Here is a 23,487-nt window from a genome sequence, read left to right as displayed (position 1 = left end):
TTTCAAAAGGATTTAAAATATAATATATAGAGACACAAAACGAATTATGCCTTATATGTGCAGTATAATTTTTCGGTGAAAAGGTTCGGGTGAACCTTCTTCCGCCTCCCTAAATCCGCCCCTGACCACGACATGCACGGAGTTAGAGTATGGACTAGTACAAGTTTAGTCAAACTCAATATAAATTATTAATTTTGAAATCAATAACTTAAAAGGATTATAATTTCATAGGTACACGTTTCAAATTGTTACTTCCGCCTCTAGAGCTAACCTTCCAATATCCCCCCACCCCACCCCCTTCCACTATTTTTCTATATAAATTAAGTAACCCGGTTTTTCAGAGAGGGGAAAGCCATAATTAGGTTTTTCTAGCTTTCTCTGTGATTCAAATCAACCCTAGGCCTTCTGGTTTTCTTGAAAGTTTCTAAATTATTTTAGATATATCATTCTTGTGTTTTCTATTTCTGTCTTCAGGAAATGTCATCCCAAACACTAGAAAGCATGTTGGCTTACACAAATAAGCCAGCAGAGCAAGAAAAGAAACCAAGGCTAGCTGCAGAACAAGCACAAAAATGTCCAAGATGTGACTCAACCAACACCAAATTCTGCTACTATAACAACTACAGTCTCACTCAACCTAGATACTTTTGCAAATCCTGCAGAAGGTACTGGACTAAAGGTGGTACACTAAGAAATGTTCCAGTTGGTGGTGGCTGTAGAAAAAACAAACGAACATCCTCAAAAAGAAGCCAAGATCTTGAGTCCATGACTAGCAGCCCTAATTATCCACTGTCTTCTTTTACACCATTGTCATGTTATGATTCAAGTGATTTAAGTCTAGCATTTGCTAAGCTCCAAAAACATGCAAGTGGGCATTTGGAAATTGAAGAAAATAATATGTTAATGATGTGTAACAAAGTTCATTATGATGATTTTCTTGGTGCACAAAGGGGTGGTTTTCTTGAATTAACCCCAAATGTTTTCCACCATAATATGTGTTATGGGATTGATAATGATGGAAAATTGGGGCATGTTGAAAATGGAGAAATAATGGGGTTAAATATTAGTGCAGAAATGGGAATGCACTATGATCAAGAAATGAGTTCTACGTTGGCCACAGGGAAGCAAGAGATGTGCAATATAGCAAGAGAAGGTGAGAATAATAGAAAATTGTGGGGATTTCCATGGCAGATTAATGGAGAAGTGAGTAATATGGGTGATTTTGAAGCTTCAAACAGGCAAAGCTGGAATGGATTTGATTCTTCTTTTCATGGACTTAACCATAGCAGTCTCATAGCATGAAAACCGTTTTTTATTTTATTTTTTTAATTTTACATGCCTTAATTAATGTATGTAGTATTGATATTTCACCTTTAATTATTTTTTGGCTAGTTCATAGGCTGCCTTGTTAAACCTTGCCATTGTAAAACCAGCTTCCACAGTCTAGTAGAGTATAATTACAAGTAAATTACAACTAAAAAAATACTTAGATGACAACATATTCTCATATTCAGTGTTGCAAAGAGGCGGGCAGCCAGCATCTCTGTGATTCCCACCTAACCAATATGTCCCTTGCCATCGGGTGTTAGGAACTGGATTTTAAATTTAATTTTTGTATATATTTAATGATTTGAACTAAAATTATTAAGTCGATAGAAACCATATTGTATACGGGTCGAGCCGAGCTCAATGTTCGATCGAGGCATCTGGAACAATGGGTCAAGGCTCGGCATAAGAGATCGAAGGTACCGATATAACTGAGCTTGATATCGAGGGTCGAAGTTCGAACAAGACCATCAGATTTTTCCTCGAGCTTATCGGGGGCACGACCGACCCCGCTTCTAACGGCCTCGAAGAAAAGCTTTACCCACTCACACGACAAGTATCCGTGATTCTCGCCATTGACCAATCATTATGACGGAAATTACGGGATTAAGTCAAAAAGAGAACCAACGGTCTACATGATTTCCTATAAAATAATGTCTTAAAGGTCTCATCTCCCTGTATATATAAAGGGGGAATGGAGTAAGTCTTGAGACATTGTAACATACTTAAGAGAACAAGATACCATTTTTTCCAGCTTTGTTCATATTATTCTGGCTTCAATAATATCACATCTAAATTCGAAGAAAATTAACCTTGGGAGGCTTAAGTTGTTCAATCTGCATGGTTTGTATTTATTTTTCTACTTATTCTTCCATATTAAATGTGATTTCTCGCTTTGTATCAAATTAGATCACGTATCCTTAAAATCACGTATAAATTCAATTGTTATATGATTTTTTGGGTAAACAGTTTGGCGCCTACCGTGAGGCTAAGGATAATAGTGGTTATTTGATACAAATCTTCATAACACACACACTACATATCGACAACGAGGCTGGTCATCAAGGTGAGAATAACAACATGGCGCCCGTTAATGCAGGGCCACACGCTGATGTCGTTGGGATTCAGACTGCAGATCCAATCGATGTAAATTCACATGTGGCCATCGACGCGCACTTGCGGACCGACCCTGAAAATAGCATACGTGGTGGAGCCCGATCTGCAGTTCGAAACACATAGAATATTGAAGAAGACGGGATTATTCTACGCATGATCTTCGAAATGCTACAAGCTCAACAAATGGCGATAGCTCAGTTGCAAAGCCAAACCCCGACACCGAGTAGGGTTGAACTCGCTCCACCCCAAGAAGTCACCCTCAGAACGGAACCGGCCATGGTAAGGTCGAATGAACAAGAATCGGGGACTAACTCCGAAATTATAAAAATGTTCGAGGAGCTGACAAAGCGGATATAGTCAGGGGAAAAGAGGATCGAAGCGAACGATAAAAGGGTCGAAACCTATAATTCCAGGGTAGATCAAATCCGAGGAGCGCCCCCGATATTGAAGGGACTGGATTCCAAGAAGTTCGTGCAAAAACCTTTTCCCCCAAGCGCGGCCCCAAAACCGATCCCCAAGAAATTTTATATGCCCGAAATACCTAAGTACAACGGAACGACTAATCCGAACGAACATGTGACCTCTTATACATGTGCCATCAATGGGAACGACTTAGAAGACGACGAAATCGAATATGTTTTGCTGAAAAAATTTAGGGAGACCCTGTCGAAGGGAGCCATGATATGGTATCACAACTTACCTCCTAATTCTATTGACTCATTTGCTATGCTTGCAGACTCTTTCGTAAAAGCATATGCCGGTGTCGTCAAGGTTGAAACCAGAAAATCGGACCTTTTCAAAGTCAAATAGAAGGAGAACGAGATGCTCAGAGAGTTCGCGTCCCATTTTCAAATGGAACAAATGGATCTGTTGCCGATCGCTGATGATTGGGTTGTTCAAGCTTTCACTGAGGGACTCAATATTCGAAGCTCATTGGCTTCGCAACAATTAAAGCAAAGCCTAATAGAATACCCTGCCGTTACCTGTACCGATGTACACAATCGGTATCCATCGAAAATCAAAGTTGACGATGATCAACTCGAGGCACCTTCAAAGTCTATATATCCCGCCAGGACTATAATGGAGAGGGACATCGACTGTGAACCATGATCAAATGGGGATCGATATTGGCACTATAATGGAGATCAAAGGAGCAGTGGGTCGGGGCGGAACCCCGTGAGGAACGACAGGAGAAGTGATCGGGGGTCGAAGCAACCGGGGGCTCATGACCAAAAATGGCTTCGATAGGACCATCGGGCCTAAAGAAGCACCAAGGCTATCGGAGTACAACTTTAATGTCGATGTCGATGTCGCTGCCATCGTATCCGCTATCAGGCGCATCAGTGATACCAAATGGCATCGACCTCTACAATCCGATCCAGCTCAAAGGGACCCTAACTAGATGTGCAAATATCATGGCACTCACGGTCATATAATGGAGGATTGTCGACAGCTGAGGAAAGAAGTAGCCCGTTTATTCAACAATGGACACCTTCGAGAATTTTTGAGCGATCGAGCCAAGAACCACTTTAGAAATAGGGATTCTAACAAACTGACAGGACAAGAAGATATTAAACCTCAACACATCATAAATATGATCATCGGTGGAGTCGACATCCCACAAGGGCCAATGTTGAAACGCACCAGAATCTCCGTCACCAGAGAGAAACGAACTCGAGACTACATACCTGAAGGAGCCTTATCCTTCAGCGACAATGACGCAAAAGGGATCATACTACCTCACAATGACGCACTGGTAATATTTGTACTCGTAAATAAAATAAGAATTAAACGTGTGTTAATTGATCCAGGTATCTCGACCAACATTATTCGGTCGAAGGTCGTAGAACAGCTTGGTCTACAGGACAGGATTGTGCCAGCAGTCCGAGTCTTAAATGGGTTCAACATGGCATGTGAAACCACCAAAGGGGAGATAACGTTACCGGTCATCACCGCCGGAATCGTACGAGAAGCCAAGTTTTATGTAATCAAAGGGGATATGAGGTACAACGCCCTTCTCGTAAGGCCATGGACCCATCACATGAGAGCAGTACCCTCAACTCTCACCAAGTGTTAAAATTCCAAGTCCCGGGGGGATCAAGGCAATCTACGGGGAACAACCAGCCGCTAAAGAGATATTTGCCATCGAAGAAGTAATTCCGATATCAGCGCTCACAACATCGAAGGAACCGAATTCTGGCACCGATCCAAAAGCCAAATAGCAATTATCGATTTCGGTGACGATCCGATCAGATAAGAAAAAGACTTACAAAGACGATGATTACGGGGTTCCCCGATGACTCTGACGCAACTAAATCAACGGTCGAAGAGCTGGAGGAGGTTGTATTAATCGAGCATTTGCCCGATCGGAAGGAATACCTGGGCACAAGATTAACTCTCGAGCTCAGAAAAAATTTATTCAATTTCTTATTGTTAATAAAGATTATTTTGCTTGGTCCCATCTTGATATGGCAGGGATCCCACCAGAAATAACCACTCACAGACTAAGCATGAACCCGAAAATTAGTCCGGTGAAGCAGAAAACGAGGCCTCAGTTCGAGGTCAAACATATTTTCATCAAGGACGAGGTATCTAAACTCCTAAATATAGGGTCCATTCGAGAGGTTAAATACCTGGATTGGTTAGCAAACGTAGTGGTAGTCCCTAAAAAAGGGAATAAACTAAGAATGTGTGTAGATTACAAAGATTTGAATAAGGCATTCCCCAAAAACTCTTTTCCTTTGCCCAACATCGATCGTATGATCTATGCCACGGTCGACCACGAAATCCTCAGTTTTTTCGATGCCTATTCCGGGTACAACCAAATACGGATGGACCCGGGTGATCAGGAAAAAACCTCCTTCATCACTAAAAACAGCACATAGTTTTATAATGTAATGCCGTTTGGATTAAAAAAATGTCGGTGCCACATACTGGCCTAGTAAATCGGATGTTGGAAGAACAAATAGGAAAATAGTTGGAAATTTACAGCATTTGCAGGAAACCTTTAGTATATTGAAAAAGTACAATATGAAGCTGAATCCGGAAAAATGCACATTCGGAATCGGGTCAGGTAAATTTCTCGGGTTCATGGTATCCAACCGAGGAATCGAGATCAACCCTGACAAGATCAAAGCTATCAAAGATATCATGGTAGTGGACAATGTGAAGGTCGTGCAAAGACTAACCGGGCGCAACGCAGCCCTGGGCGATTCATCTCGAGATCCTCCGATAAGAGTCATCAATTTTTCTCGTTGCTGAAGGAGAAAAATAACTTCTCATGGACTCCTGAATGCCAACGAGATCTAGAAGAGCTCAAAAGATACTTATCGAGCCCACCGTTGCTTCACACACCAAAGACGGACGAATAACTTTACTTGTATTTGGTAGTATCAGAGATAGCGGTAAGTGGAGTCCTTGTACGGGAAGAACGAGGTACGCAATTTCCGATTTATTATGTTAATCGGACCTTGGGTGAGGCCGAAACTAGATACCCCCACCTGGAAAAATTGGCGCACTCTTTGCTAAGTACCTCGAGGAAGCTAAAACCATACTTCTAATGTTAGCTCATATGTGTCATAACTACTTACCCGTTAAGGAACATTATGCATAAACCCGAACTCTCGGGCCGATTGGCCAAATGGGCCGTAGAAGTAAGCGGGTACAATATTGAATATCGACCTCAGACGGCCATTAAGTCCTAAATATTGGTAGATTTCGTGGCCGATTTTACATCGGCCCTGATACCCGAGGTCGAAAGAGAGTTATTAATTAACTCGGGGACACCTTCGTGAATCTGGACCCTCTTTACAGACGGGGCCTCGAACGCCAAAGGGTCCGGACTTGGTATCGTAATAAAGCCATCAACGAGTAATATAATTAGACAATCTATTAAGACTGTGAAATTGACTAACAACGAGACCGAATATGAGGCCATGATTGCAGGCCTTGAATTAGCCAAAAGCTTGGGAGTAGAGGTGATCGAAGGTAAGTGCGACTCCATCCTTTTGGTAAACCAAGTTAACAGAACATTTGAGGTCAGAGAAGAGCGACTGCAGAGATACTTAGACAAGTTACAGGGGACGTTACAACGGTCCAAAGAGTGGACTTTGCAACATGTACCTCGGGATCAGAACAGCAAAACCAATGCCCTTGCTAACTTGGGATCGTCGGTCGAAGAAGACGAGCTTAAACCAGGAGAGGTCGTACAACTTATGAGATCGGTAGTAGAAGAAGGCCATGCCGAAATCAACTCGGCGAGCCTAACTTAGGACTGGAGGAATAAATACGTGGAATATATCAGGACTGGAAAGCTACCCTCGGACCCAAAATAATCAAGGGCTCTGCGTACCAAGGCAGCCCGGTTTAGTTTATCCGATGATGGAACCTTATTTAGAAGAACGTTTGATGGACCGATGGCAATATGTTTAGGACCAGGGGATACCGAATACGTTTTGAGGGAAATCCACGAAGGTACCTGTGGAAATCACTCGGGCGTTGAATCATTGGTTTGAAAAATAATCAGATTCGGTTACTACTGGATCAACATGGAAAAAGAGGCTAAGGAGTTCGTTCGAAAATGCGATGGATGCTAGAAGCATGCCCTGATGATTCATTGGGCAGGAGAGCCGTTACATTCGGTATTTTCACCATGGTCATTCATGAAATGGGGGATGAACACCGTCGCCCCCCTTCCAAGGGCACCCGGTAAGGCCCAATTTATTTTATTTATGACTGACTATTTTTCTAAATGGATGGAAACACATGCATATGAAAAGGTCAGAGAAAAAAAAAGTCATCGATGTTATCTAGGATCACATTATATGTCGATTCGGAATACCGGCCGAAATTGTGTGCGACAATGGAAAACAGTTTATTGGCACCAAAGTAAGCAAGTTTCTTGAAGACCATAAGATCAAAAGGATCTTATCCACTCCTTACCACCCAGTGGGAACGGACAAGCAGAATCCACGAACAAAACCATAATCCAAAACCTCAGAAAGAGATTGGTCGACGCTAAAGGAAAATGGAAAGAAGTGCTACCCGAGGTCCTATGGGCGTACCGTACAACTTTGAAGTCCAATACTGGATCCACACCATTTTCTTTGGTTTGCGGCACCGAAGCTTTAATACCGGTCGATATTGGAGAACCAAGCATTAGATTCCGACATGCAATAAGGGAATCAAATAACGAGGCTATGAGTACGAGCCTGAAACTATTAGATGAAAGGCGTGAAGTCGCTCTTGTCTGATTGGCCGTCCAAAAATAGCGGATTAAGAGATATTATAATCGAAGGGCCAACCTTCGATATTTCAATACTGGGGACTTAGTATTAAGAAAAGTTATACTAAACACTTGAAACCCGAACGAAGGGAAATTGGGGCGGAACTGGGAAGGACCATACCAAATTATCGGGACCACTGGAAAAGGATCCTATAAGCTCGGGACAATGAACGACGATCAATTACCATGCAACTGGAATATAACTCACTTAAAGTGATATTATTACTAAGGTACGACCCTAATTCTTTCTTTCATTTTGTAACTGACACTTGCAGGAAACCTACAAAGGATAATATGAGATACTAGGTCTGAAAGCACGCGTTGCACTCTTTTTCCTTTGAATCGGTTTTTTCCCAAATGGGTTTTTTCGGCAAAGTTTTTAATGAGGCAACAAGTAAATCGTGCTAACTTAGGATCAAAGGCCGGCTATGAACCGATTATAATGATCATGACAGCATTTGAGGCCTCTCTTCGGTCAACCTCAAATACTGGGGGGCAAGATCCTTGGGGATATCGAATTTAACATGGCATTTCAACTTCGAGATTAAAGGGCCTCGATCAACCGTGCCCGCTCAAATCAATCGACCCTTGGCACTAAATATGTATACATGTACACCTATTATGTGCAAGAATAAAAGAGCCTCTTTTGCATATAAACATCTCGTTCTCAAAAACGTTTCTTGTATTTTTTTCAAGGGATTCCCTACAGCTAAAGATATCAAGCCTAAGGGCAATCTTAAAATCCGAGTTCAAACATTCACTCGGGGACTAGACATCAAGCCTAAGGGCAATCTTAAAATCCAAGTTCGAATGTTCACTCGAGGACTAAATATCAAGCCTAAGGGCAACCTTAAAATCCGAGTTCGAACATTCACCCGGGAACTAGACATCAAGCCTAAAGGCAATCTTAAAATCTGAGTTCGAACATTCACTCGGGGACTGCCGATCGAAAAACAATCTCGGACGTTTCGACATACATGATTATAAGGGCATAAAAGCTTATTTGGCATTGCCCGAATTTAAAGCCTAAGGCTGTTCCGAGTTAAAAACACTCGAGGGCATGAAACTTATTTGGCATTGCCCGAACTTAACGACTAAGGCCATTCCGAGTTAAAAACACTCGAGGGCATGAAGCTTATTTGGCATTGCCCGAACATAACGACTAAGGTCGTTCCGAGTTTAAAACACTCGAGGACATGAAGCTTATTTGGCATTGCCCGAACTTAACGGCTAAGGCCGTTTCGAGTTAAAAACACTCGAGGGCATAAAGCTTATTTGGCATTGCCCAAACTCAACGGCTAAGGCCGTTTCGAGTTAATAAAACTCAAAGGCATAAAGCTTATTTGACATGCCCGAACTTAAAGGTTAAGGCCGTTCTGAGTTAAAACACTTGAGGGCATGAAACTTATTTGGCATTTCCCGAACTTAACGGCTAAGGCCGTTCCGAGTTAAAAACACTTGAGGGCATAAAGCTTATTTGGCATGCCCGAACTCAACGACTAAGGCTATTCCGAGTTAATAAAACTCGAGGGCACAAATCTTATTTGGCATGCCCGAACTCAATGGCTAAGACTGTTCCGAGTTAATAAAACTTGAGGGCATAAAGTTTATTTGGCATGTTCGAACTCAGCGGCTAAGGTCGTTCTGAGTTAATAAAACTCGAGGCCATAAAGCTTATTTAGCATGCTCAAACTCAACGGCTGAGGCCGTTCCGAGTTAATAAAACTCGAGGGCACAAAGCTTATTTGGCATGCCCAAATTAAAAGGCTAAGGCCATTCCGAGTTAATAAAACTCGAGGGCACAAAGCTTATTTGGCATGCCCGAACTCAACGGCTAAGGCCGTTCCGAATTAATAAAACTTGAAGGCATAAAGCTTAGTTGGCATGCCCGAACTCAACGGCTAAGGCCGTTCCGAGTTAATAAACTAGAGGGCATGAAACTTATTTGGCATCGCCCGAGTTAAAAGGCTATGGCCATTCCGAGATAATTATTTCATGCTAAGGTATTTCGACCGCCGTTAAGATACATAAAAAGGCAAGGGAAAAATTTGAGAAACGATGAAAGGAAAAAGCCTTATACATATATATATATCAAAATTTATTTACAAAGGTTGGATAGCCCCAACGCATGTTTTTACAAAGGCCGAATGGCCTCAACAAACAAATGAGTACAAAAGATGAAAAATGGCCTCATCCTCATCGAGGTCAACGCCGTCGCCTATGGGCTCTTCTTCACCACCGGACTCACCCGACTCTTCAGACACCTCGGAATCCTCCTCGGGGGAATCTAGCCTCCGAGCATTGGTTTTGCATGTCTTGGCATTTTTGATTTCGGTCAATATGTCGAAATTCTTAGCATGGACTCCCTCGAGGGTCTCCCTTCGGGATTCCCACCTTGCATTCTTCACCATGTTTTTTGTCTGCTCCTGGATAGCCTCGACATCAACTTTAAGTTGGGCCACTTTTTTATCAGCTTCGTTCCGGGCCGTAATAACTTCTGACTTGGCAGCCTCGAGCTCCTTGGCCATATTCTCTTGACCAGAAACAGCCGAGCTCAGTTGAGATTGGAGTCCCTCGATCATTTTGGCATGCGCTAATTTCTTCTCCTTTGCAGCCCGAAGCTGAACCTCAGTAGAAGCAAACTGTGTCCGTGCAGTCTCTTTTTCTGAGGCTAAGCGATCCATATTGTTCTTCCATTCCTCGGTCTCGGCTTTGACCACATCCATCTTACCTCGGAGTTGCTCGATACGTCAAGTTTATTTTGAACCTATGAGTTCGGATTGTTAACTATTGAGTCTGACTCATCATCACTAACTCCAAAAACTCTCCTTACCTACTCAACCAGTTCGGTATGTTCCCTACGATCCGCTTCCAGCTCAGCTTGGGATTTTTTATTATGGCGCTTGTAAGCATCCTTCTTTCCGGCAAGCTCCCGAGCCTCGGCCTCGAAACGTTTCGATTACTCCAAGTATCGAAGAAAAGCCTCATAATGAAGCACCGAGGTCTAAAAACACAAAGGAAAAACGTTATGATTATTCATGATTATTCGAAATTACCCGATTCAGCGCATGTTGAGCTTCGTTGAACAGGCAGGGCGCCTCTACCTCGTTCATTTTTGTTTGATCCTCTTCAGTCACCAAGAACCAAAGATAACTGGCAATCCCCACCAGGGCAGAAAGAACCCGATCGTCCTCCGGGATGGACATGTCCATTTCCCGCCTCCGAGTAGGATCAACACTCGGAGCTGGGAACTGGTTCACTAATCATGGGCTTAAAGAAGGATCGCCAGCTTTCGAGGATGGTGTCTTTTTTTATACCGGTAAGTCGCCCAAACCGGTAACATCCTATGAAGCAATGGAGTCTAGGCCGTCGAAAAAATTATGGAAAGAATTGGCTACTCCTTGGGCCTCTTCACCAAGGTTACCTTTAAATGTCTGGGCCTCGTTTATCATAAAAGTTGTAAACGAAGGCGACCCAGAAAGGTCAATCACCCCAAACACCTCTTTGGGTATGTTATCTTTTGACCAGGATGTGCCAGTCACATTTTCTTTTTCGACCTCACTAGCTCAGGCCAAAACAATCTTAACCCTCTCGGAGACTTCAGAGACTATTTTTTCTACGATCTGCACGGCTCGAGGCATTTCGGAGCCACTTCTCACGCGGGTTACTAACTCAAAATCTTCTTCTTCCTCGGACTCATCCCTCAAACGATTGAGTGAGTCCAATGGAAGTTCTCGAGCGCTGGTTTTTTTTAGGTGTGGGCAAAGATCGTTTGCTCGGCCTTTTCCTTTCAGGGGCCGGGGGGCTCGAAGCTTTCCTTTTCTTCTTCTCTTTACCCTATTTCGAAGAAGGGAGATTAGTGTGTACATCTTCATCAGCCGATTGAGGCCTCATCTCAATGTCCTTTGGTAAACCTACAAAATGGAAATATAATGGATTGGAGACTGATGATGTAAAAATCAGATGTATTATTAGGGAAAAACCCTTACCGTGATTACGGGCCTCCCATCGACCCTTCGAGAACCCACGCTATAAGCATTCAGAATAAGGTCTTTGTGTCACAATGCCCTCGACTCACTCTTTAAGTTCAGGAACGAGGTTGGACATTTGGGCGACAACTGCATTACGTAACATCAATGAGAAATCAACTGAATGAAAAGTAATAAAAAAGAACGCCGAAGGCAAAGCTAAACTTACGTTTCATGTTCCATTTCTTGGGAAATAGCATGTCCGCAGCCGGGATTAAGTCTGAGGTCCTCACTCGAACAAATCAACCTAGCTAGCCCCGGTCTCGATCCTCGTCAATACTCGAGAATAAGGTCTTGGTGGCTTGGTGTGCAAGCTTAATTAACCCTCCTCGGTAAAGTCGAGGGCTATTCAGGCGCATGAGATGATCAATGGTGAATGGACATCCCTCGACCTTTCTCATAAAGAATCGAAGCAGAATAACGATCCTCCAAAATGAAGGATGTACCTGCCCTAGCATCACGTCATACCTTTTGCAAAAAGCTATGATAATCGGGTTTAGAGGACCCAATATGAAAGGGTAAGTGTAAACACTTAAGAAACCCTCCACGTAGGTGGTGATTGATTCTTCAGAGGTAGGAACTACTACGAGTTTGTCTACCCAGTTGCAGTCCTCTTTAACTTTATCGAGGATGCTATCCGAAATCGTACACATGTACCTCGAGACCGGTTCACATCGACCCGGTACCATGGGCATATTCTCAACCTTGAAGTCAGCCACAGTAGGGCACCCAGTAGGAATATATGATCTCAGAGAAGGTTCCTCAGTAACAACGTTAGAAGTATTTTCAGAAGGTCTTGAAGAGGAAGGTGTTTCTTTTTGGGGAACAGACTTTGAAGTTTTTACCATTTTTATGAAGGAAAGAGATTGTTGATAAGGGGAAACTTTGAGAAAATTAGAAGATGAAGTCCTTATAACGCAAGAAGGATTTGATCGTAAAAGTTCTAACAAACGGATTAAAGGGTATTTATAGGTTCCTCAAGCGGCAGTTCGTCTCCCGAGGTAGCCGACCGTCAACTGACATATATTTAATGTCTCGAAGACCGGACTGATGGGACCTTTCCACTATTCTTATCATCTACGTCATGTACCCGTCGTCATGATTTATCGAAGTAAGGACCGAGGGTTCGTATCATTTTTAATCGTTTATTCTCTAAAAAACGAGGGGACTGTCTGTATACGGGTAGAACTGAGCTCAATGCTCGATCGAGGCATCCAGAACAATGGGTCAAGGCTCAGCATAAGAGATCGAAGGTACCGATATAACTGAGCTCGATATCGAGGGTCGAAGTTCGAACAAGACCATTAGATTTGCCCTCGAGCTTATCGGGGGCACGAACGACCCCGCTTCTAACGGCCTCGAAGAAAAGCTTTACTCACTCACACGACAAGTATCTGTGATTCTCTCCATTGACCAATCATTATGACAGAAATTACAGGATTAAGTCAAAAAGGGAGCCAACGGTCTACATGATTTCCTATAAAATAATGTCTTAAAGGTCTCATCTCCCTATATATATAAAGGGGAATGGAGTAAGTCTTGAGATATTGTAACATACTTAAGAGAACAAGATACCATTTTTTTCAGTTTTGTTCATATTATTCTGACTTCAATAATATCACATCTAAATTCGAAAGAAATTAACCTTGGGAGGCTTAAGTTGTTCAAGCTGCAATGTTTGTATTTATTTTTCTATTTATTCTTCTATATTAAATCTGATCTCTCACTTTGTATCAAATTAGATCACGTATCCTTAAAACCATGTATAAATTCAATTGTTATCCGATTTTTTGGGTAAATACATATATCGGCTTCTAGCTCCGCCTCGGTGCCAACTCCATGTATTGTCTAGTATTCAACAACTTTCTAAGGATCCAAGAAGCTTGATTGACTTCCAAACCCTAAATTGTTCTCCCTTTTCCATAATAGGTGTATACCCATATAACCCATAGTTTATCTTACTTTAGACATAGGTTCCACGGAAGCTTGCACAAAGCTGCCATATTCCATACCAATAAACCTAGCATATTTCGCCTTTAATATTATAAATATTATTCAAATTACAGCATACTACGCAAGGATAATGTAATGGCGGATTCAGAGATTTTTAACATTCTAGACATTCAAAATCAAGAATGTAATACGTAGGTTCGGACCTAATTTTTGAGCGACCTTTGTTATTACACCAAAAACTTTTCTTATGTCACTTAACCATGAACAATTATTATAGTTAACTAATAATATTTAGTGCAAAAAAATCTCTTCCCTTCTAATAGGATCGGAATCTTTGGTAGGATACGCTTTCTCATTTAATGAATATTACTCCATCCGTTTCAAATTAGATGAACTATTTTCTTTTTTAGTTTGTTTCAAAATAAATGACACATTTCTAAATTTAAAAATAATTCAACTTTAAAGTCTTCATTTTACCTATTTTACCCTTAATGAGAAACTTTTATAACCACACAAATGTCATGACCCCATAAAGCTTTTACCCCTTAAGTTTTTAATACCACAAGTTTTAAAAATCTTTTTTTTTTACTAAACTTTATGACGAGTAAAACTAACTCATCTAAATTGAAATCGCATGGAATACAGACCTCAAAGTCATGAGTACGACAACTAAGGTAGGAAACTAAAACAAAAGTTGGAGATAAAGAAGATCAGGAAAGCAAAGGGTTGAGGGCCCCTCTCCCCCTGGCCAACATATGAAACAAGAAGAGAACTGATGCCAAGTGATGTAGTAAAACTTGAATAAAAAATGTGAACACTGATCAAGAATCAGTAAGGGAAGAAAACAGAATAAAGACACAACAAATTCCAGTACTGCCAATCCAATTCTTAAAAACCAAACAGACTCAGCTACTAGCAGCCAAATGGCCATCACCTATTGCCATATTCCCACAATCACACTAAAATTAGTTTGTCTTTCAATGACCTCAACCAAATCTGATGGCGTTTTTGCTTGATTTCTCAACTTCTAGCCCTGTTGGGTTTGTTTAATGAAACTGACGAAGACAGAATCACGAGTAGCACGTGATTCCACCAACCTTTGTCACGTGTCAAATCCATTTATTTTAATTTATAAGATGCTTGTAAATTAAGGTGAACCATGTCTGCAACTCATATTCCGTTGAAATTGTATACCAGAGTCGATGAGTAGAGGTGCATTTGTCTAATTCCATTGAATCGATAGGAGAGGTTTTTTCTGTTTGTGTTACGTACTTATTTTTGGGTTGGGCTAAATCAAATTCGCGCTACAAAATTGTTACTTTGGACATTTAATTACGTATATATTGTTAAGTATATCGGCAAGAATATGTGGAACTCCTGTCACATCCAGTTTTTGTTTTATAAAAAATTAAAAAAAACTTATTTGTCATATCGATTTCCATAATTTATTTATTCGCCGTTTGCATTAATGGTTCGGCTCAGTTTAAGTTTAGATAGGTAAGAAAAATCACTTGCGAGTATTTTTTGCCATCATTAAAATATAAACATAAAATCACATGATTTTAAACTCATTTCATTGATCACGTGACATCTTAGTGGCGTTTGGACATAAGAATCGTAAAATTTCAAAATAAAAAGTGAAAATGGTATTTGAAAATTAGAGTTGTGTTTGGACATGAGAATAATTTTGAGTTGTTTTTGAATTTTTGTGAATGGATCTGAATGAAATTTTTTAAAAATATTTTTTTGGAGTTTTTTAAATTTTTAAAAAATTTTAAAATTTATTTTCAAGTGAAAAATAAAAATTTTATGACCAAACACTAATTTACAAAAAAAATAAAAAAAAATTCAGACAAAAAGTGAAAAAATTCTTACGTCAAAACCGGCTCTTAGATGTTTTATAATTTGATCTGAACAATGGTCAAGCTCTAGAATCTTGTACGTTAGGACTGAAAATAATCACATGGAATAGTAAATAGTTTAGTTTATGTATGGTGGGTCCCTGTGCCTACTGGAAGTGGGGGATTATCCCTTACTTGAAGAAGGAGAATTGGTGGGTCCAGAAATCCACTATAGAAATTTAATGATGATGATTGACGATCAAGATTTGATTTGACAGTGTTGTTTCTTCTCCTCGTAATACTGAATTATTCGTCAGCTAGCAGCGTTTTTGTGCCACGTGCCTTAGTCGAACATTTGGAATCATTTGGTGGGCCCTACCTTTGCCGACTACCCACTTACGCTTGTCTCATTCCCCTTCTATGTCGTAAGGCTTATTTTTTCCGCGGCCTGCCGTCGCGTTCTGGTTTATGGACCATAAAATATTTCATTTCCAAAATAATTGATTTTGAATTGATGGGCGGTTCCGAAATTTAAATTTTTTGTACTTATTTTACTCTTAATGAGAGCCTTTTATAATCATACAAATATTCTGAACTTCTTTTTGATTTGTTTAGAGTCAGAAATTCTAAATTTTTTTATTTTTTCTTAAATTTCGTGCTCAGTCAAACACGTTCACAAAAATTGAAACGGAGAGAGTATCATATACCTATTGAGAATTCTGGTGGATGGATATAATTTTATTATCCAACTCTTAAATTTGGTCTTTGAAATAAATAAATAAAATTATTGTTGAGAGCACAAATCTTCTTAAAGTGCCTTACGCGACTACAATCCAAGTTTAACAAGATCCCAAGATACCAAATGAAAACTAAAGAAAATATATTGGGTTGCGTATTTTCTGTTTAGAAAATTGAATTGTTTTTATCATATGATTTTTTGGAGGCTCGTACATTAATTTCGGTGCTCGTAAGCTTAATGAGGTGGATTTTACCCTTAGAAGTAGTTGATAAAAATTAACTTCATATAATCTCCGTAAAAATTGGAATTACTTTAGAATTCTAATGGCTAAATAAGTTACCAAATTGGCAATTTGGTAATATAACTAAAACTAAATGTTTATTCGCGAAAGAAAATTCAACAAACTAAAACTAATATAATACAATATGCTCCAAAAGATATACGTCTGAATAATAAATCTATATTATATTAAAAGGAGGGTAGTATGCATTGTAGTTAAGCTAAGTGACAAGCTAAAAAGAAGTCATTTGACAATGTTAGGAAAATATTAATAATTAAGAATTATAAATGGAACATAATTAACAGAAGTAGTTGAATGAAATAGATCTTAGACATAATTTAAACATAGCTTAGACAAATCTAATCTATATATCTGTATCTTTATCTATATATTGATCCACTCATAGATTTTCTTCTATATTAGCTAGAAATATAGAGGTAAAGAATTAATTAAAAACTATAATAGAAAAAATAAAAATATAGAAAGATGTAAATTGAGAAAAACTATGACTATTTATACTTTGGAGTAAGTTAAAATATAAAATAAAACTAAAATTTACTTAAGATAATAAAGATTTGATGACTTTAAAAATTAAAAAATTTCAAGCACCAAAATAAGATCTTACATAAACTATACAAATTATTTATAAGTGACGAAAAAATTAAATAATCATTAAAAATATTTTAATAACAAAAATAATAAGTTCATATTAATATTGAAAATCAAGCAAATGAATATTTTAAACGTAAATAAATATTTTTATATAATTAAAATATCTAAACTAATGATTCTAACAAGAATTAATTTTGGGGGTAGGAACAAATCTTAAGCACTCGAAAAAATAGCAAATGGATTACTATGCAAAATAATATACATAAAGTATAACTAATTCCGCTTCTTATATATATATGATTAAATTTAAATTTAAATAGTGAGAGAATATAGATATCTATATCTATATTATATTAAAAAGGGGTAGTCAATATTAAGCTAAGTGAGTTACTACAAACAAATGACTTGGTACTTTTAGGACAAAATCTAAAAATATTTAGCCAAAATGAAATAAGAATTAAGGCAAATCAATTTAATTTAAAGTTGTAAATCAATTCAGATTGACTCATATTTTTATTGTAAATAGATTCGAAAACTAAAAAAATTGAATTTCTATTTTAATAATTATTTACTAACCACATGATTTGTTTTCTTCCGTTTCATATTTCTTTTATTTTAGAAACATTATGTAAAAAGAACGATAGTGGAACTACTGTTGTAAAATTTGAGATAAGACCTTTTTCTAAAATAATTGTGATGAGAAATATCATACTTTAAAATTTGAGTAATTGAGTCAAAGTTACCAATGAAATAATTTTTAATTTACTTGTATTGTATTAGAATGAGTATGATAAAAATAGATATTAAATTTAAACAAACTAATGAAAAGCCACACGACAATGTAATAATATTAAGTATCTAATAATATAATTGCAACACCAAGGAACAAATAAGGAAAAAAATCAAAACTTTCAACATACAAAAGAAGAAGGACAAAACTTATTTAAATTTGAGATGAGAAAATTTTGTTTAAACATGATAAGAAATGACATGCATGTGGATAAGGCCATATAACCAAAGTCTAACAGATAAAAGAAATAATTAAAAGTATTGAATAATAATATAAATTATATATAATGTGAGTATATTTATACTAAGAATTACTTTAGAAAATAAAATCAAGTAATTATACACAACTTAAAAATATTATTACAAATTTAAGAATTTCAATCAATAGTTTAAAAATAATATAAATATTTAACTTAATTGTAAAAAATTACATATCTATCTATATTATATTAAAAATAGCAGTTGATAAAAATATTAAATAAAGTCAAAAGTTAATAAAAACTCACATGAAAACATAATAATATTACATATTAGATAACATTATAACAAAAGTAAGAAAAATAATTACAATTTAACTAAAAGGAAAAGACTATTAACTTGCGAGAAGAAAGTTTTTAAAGTAATGATGAGAATGCTCAAAATACAGATGTGACAACAAAATTAAAGTCTTGCTCGATAAAGAAAAATACAAATTGATACCATATTAAAAATTGAAGTATACTAAATAAATATCTCGTGTAGGTAATTTTACTAATTAAAAAAAAGCCAAATTTGTATCTTAAAACTAAAGAGATTTTTTTTAATTATATGTAATACAAAAATAATTAAGACATTTCAATAGATTTGAAATATTATAAAAGAGCTTATGTATTAATTTTTAGACTAATTCAAAGTTATATTTTAAAATAAAATGTGATATTATTTTGAATATAGGTACAATATTTATGTAAAAAGCTAATTAAAATTTCTTAAAAGGGAAGAAAATGTATAAAGAGGAAAATAGAGATAGTGAGAGGATACTTATATTTTAAATTTATTAACAAATTAATAAATTTAATTATTAATAATATTCAAAAATATTATTGGTAGATTTAAATGATAAAAGAGTTTCGAGTATGAGGATAATATTGTAAGAATATATTAAATTTCAAGAATAAAAAAAATTATATTTATTAATTATTAATAAAAGGGTAATAAGCAAGACATTAAGTCAATTCATAAGCTAATAAAAGATCACATTACAATTTAACAATATTAAGTAATAAATAATACAAAAACTAGAAGCAAGGAACAATAAAGAGAAAATAAAATTGTCTAAAAATGTAGAAGGATAAGACTTATTTGAATTTGAGATAAAAAAATAAAGTGGTAGTAATAATATTTTTTAAAATAATATGATTTAATGTGCTCAAACTAGACAGATCACAATATTATATGTTTAGTATTATTTAATATTGATCGTAAAGCGAAATACAAATGCCAAAAGGGGTTGAGTTATTACGGATATATAAAAAAGTTATCCACTATGAGATTTGAAAAATGATTTCATGTCGTGCTTCTTAATTAATATATAATAATAATTTATAATTTCTATATCGAAGGTTTAATTTTAAGGTTATTTGCAAATAATCCAAATCATAATTTGGCATGGTTCATGTCCGCGCATCGCGCGAGTACTAATACTAGTGTATTTAAAGCGTTAAACTTAGAAACGGAGAAAACTTATTCGGTGGTCTATCCTATATGTAAACGCTCTAACTGTTACTCATACAATAATTTTTGTGGAAATTGAAAAAGAAGTTATATAAAAAAAATGAATTACTCTTTGGTTGCATTGCATGCATTCAGAGGTGGGAGTTGTTTCATGATATTTTGTGTAATAAATTGTGTCATCTGTGCCAGAGATGAAGACAGCACTAATTAGTAAAACATAATAACATATCATTAGCTAGAAATTACACTACACACGTTAAATAGGTGTATTATATATTACTTTTGAAACTTTGAAATTAAGTGAAGACAGAGGCAGACATTTTCACTAACCACTAATTATTAGTCAAACACATGTCAAGGAAAGGCCTAACATTGTTTTTTCTATGTTTATGTTTGACGAAAAAGCAACCAACATATGATAGTAGTATTAAATACAAATATATATATTACTTAATATATTACTATTTCATAATTAGGACAAATTTAAAAAGTCATGGTTTCCTAGTCAGACACTTGATTTGTACTATGCTTATCCCATGGGTACGTGTATTTACATTTGTCGTTAACATTATTTTAGGCATACGTAAAATCATCAATATATATCATTAATTTTGATTTATATATGTCGTTTAAATTTCTTTGATGTGAAGTTGTGAACACAAACAATATTAATTTATGTCTTTGCTCTATCAATTACAGGTAAAGCTTGTCAAATAACGTTGGAATATAAGAGAATATTTCCAGTTGAAACAAGCCGCCGTGATTTGCTCCTTCAACGAACTATTGAATAGAAATGACTATGAAGAGATCGCAAGTTACTATATAGGTTGGCTTATCTTGTCTTTTTTATTTTAAAGAGAAAGATGATACTTTTACTATTTCATACATACTCAAATAAATAAACAGTGAAATAATCCTGTGCGGAAGGACTCTCACTCAACGGATTAAAGGTACGCCAAAAATAACATACTGATGACTCTGAACAGTTTGGTACTTCTATGTCCACTCATCATATCCTGGGGTTCAAAAAAAATCCTAAGGATCCGGTTGTTCGTTAATTCAAGTGGTCCATGAGTTGAGTTTAGAAAGTTTTTAGACTCATTATACAACAGCAACAACAAAAATAATAATAATAAAAATAATAATGTTCTAAAATATTCTCTATTTTTTCCGGTAACATATAAATCTCAAATATAATTAAAAGACTCTGAAAAACGCAAAACCTAAAACAAAAGTTCTAACATCACTAAAAAAGTATTCCCATCATGTAATATTTGTATATTATAAATCTGTTTCTTCTATTATGCCTTATTTTTCGTTCAATCGATATGAATTCCAAGACATTACTGTTGTGTTACTTTACACCCATTTATTTAAAAAATTAAATTGCCTTCAGAGAGTTAACGCAGCACAAGCAATTGCGGTGCACATGTCCGGCTTAAACAAATCAAGCCTGTGGCTAAAAAGAAGTTCTAACTTCTGAGAAGCAATATTCCCAATATTTGGCAAAATCAAAGCTAGCCCTTTGATTACGAGTTTGGCTGAACTCATTAATTTTTATCAAAAGTTTATATTTATCTTATTAAATTCATTAAATATATATAAATAATTAATTTAGAATTTAAAAACTTAAAAAAATATTAAAATTCTGCACCTATAAACTTCAAATTTTGACAAATCACGGAATTTTGGTACATTTTTAAGAAAAGAAATCCAATAAGCTCAAAGCACGAAGCAAATCTTTTGTTTGATTTCCTAATCTGATTAAGAACATTCTGCCTTATCTGAACATCACATTCTTTGCATAGTATTTGTTTTTATGTTTTCTCAAAAGAGGAAATGGGAATGCAAAATGCATGCAGATTCTTTTCTTTGTTTGTACTCCATACCATTATTTTACTTCAATTTGCAATTAGAGGCTCAGTTTTTTAAACATTCCACAAGCAGTCCCCACATTTTACTTTGTGTCAGTAATGTTTCATTGGACTGATACCAATATTTGACCAGTCAACTAAATTGACTGATCCCTATGGCATTGTTCATCATATACTATGGCCCCATATGTCCACCGCTAAAAGTCGAGGGTTGTTAATTTAAAAGGCAAAAATCAAGATGAATATTTTGAAAATTTCCTTAACATTTCAAATGTTATGAGCATTCAAACTCGTACTTCGAGACACAATCGGAATTTAAATTTTATAGGTTTTAAATTATAAAAAAATGATATCATATGCTAGTAATTAGATTCTGAATGAAAATTTTATATATATTTAGAAGTAATTTTTAACAAAAATATAAAATTTGAGCTAAAGGTACCAGGTTCGGCCGAACATGTACTTAACCTTCTAGCTCCACCCCTGTGCCTAACCTTCTAGGTCTGCTCGCCCAAGCCCCACTTGTTGAATTACACTAGGTTTGTTGTGATTGTTGTTTTCATATTTTTCTCTACTTGTTTATTAGTTAACAACTTGTTTGGATAGTTGTTCTATACCCACCGTTTTATAATGTATTATATTATATTATATTGTATTGTGTTATGAATACAACGTTTGGATTAATTATATTATTTGTTGTTGTTAAATAACATTTTACTATTTGATTTAAATATATCGTACTGTACTGTAACTGATAACTTTACTAAAATACCCTCAATTATTTAAGTATTAAATTTATTAAGAATTACGCATAAAAATAATTTAAATAAAATCCCTTTCTACTAATTTATCACCAAATATGTCTTTAATTTATCATCAAATATGTTTTTAACTATCATCAGAAAAAAAATAAAAAACTATGATAAAGAAAGGAACGAGAATTGATAGAACAAAGGAACAAAGAATTGGAGTTAAAGTAATTAGAATTGGAGTTAAAATCACATTAGGAGAAAAAACGAAACAAAAATAAGGCAAAACTTATACCTTTTACGTTGGAGTTGGAAGCGGTAGAAGTTATGAAAAACAAAGGGACTAAGACAAAGTAGGTTATATGTTGAAGATTTGAAGTTAAAATAAAAAATAAAAAAAATATAAAAGGTAAAGCATAATTATGGAGTAATAAATTATGGTATAATTGGAAAAAAAAAATAGGAAACAATCCCACCACATCAAATCGGTTGTTTCAAAAAATGAGACTTTTCGTTGTTCCGGAACAATGGATTTAACAATACAATACAACCAATTTTAATAAAACAATAAAAACAAATATTATTTTGGAATAACAATACAGTACGATATAACGAGTAACAACCATCCAAACAAGTTGTAATATTCTGAAATAGAGTAGGGATAATACAATAGCCATTTGCATTGGATCCAAAGGAAATCACAGAAAATAGTGTGGGATCAATAATTGATTGATTTTCTGAGGATATGACGAATTGTGTTACTAGTATTGCTCACATTGATTTTCCCACTACTCCAAGAATCTTGGTTCTATATTTGGTGATATTGGGAAAGAGGAAAAGTTTGGCTAAGTATTAGCCTCGTCATATACTTTTGATTGGTTCGTCCTTTCATTTTAGTGGATTGCATGTGCTCTTCATTTGCTATCTTAATGGATAAGAAAGTCACAAAACTTATTTATGTAGGTTTCCTCCAACAACCACTAATCATATTTCCATTAAGACTAATTAATTGCCATTTGTCAAACATATTAGGAAGTGTATAATTTAACTGATAAAGGGAATATAATTCAACAACAACCTCCACTTCATCGTAATACTGCAATAAAGTTCCTATATATTCAGCATTTCTTAGCTTTTCTATACCTTACACTTTAATTAACATGATCATAAGCAAGGGGCAAGG

The 23,487-nt window shown here is 36.2% G+C and overlaps 1 protein-coding gene across 1 annotated transcript; it reads left to right on the top strand.

Annotated features, from left to right (window-relative positions):
* The first annotated feature begins 338 nt into the window (after positions 1-338).
* On the top strand, positions 339-1,377 carry LOC107796567 (dof zinc finger protein DOF2.1-like). Its single transcript, XM_016619362.2, has one exon. It carries the CDS (start codon positions 478-480, stop codon positions 1,300-1,302), a length of 825 nt encoding a protein of 274 aa, XP_016474848.1. The 5' UTR covers positions 339-477; the 3' UTR covers positions 1,303-1,377.
* Positions 1,378-23,487: the final 22,110 nt, after the last annotated feature.

The sequence above is a fragment of the Nicotiana tabacum genome, chromosome 9 (assembly GCF_000715075.1).
Source record: "Nicotiana tabacum cultivar K326 chromosome 9, ASM71507v2, whole genome shotgun sequence".
Classification (NCBI taxonomy): Eukaryota; Viridiplantae; Streptophyta; class Magnoliopsida; order Solanales; family Solanaceae; genus Nicotiana; species Nicotiana tabacum.
The sequence above is the reverse complement of the archived record's forward strand: the minus strand, read 5'-3'. Positions and strand labels throughout refer to the sequence as shown.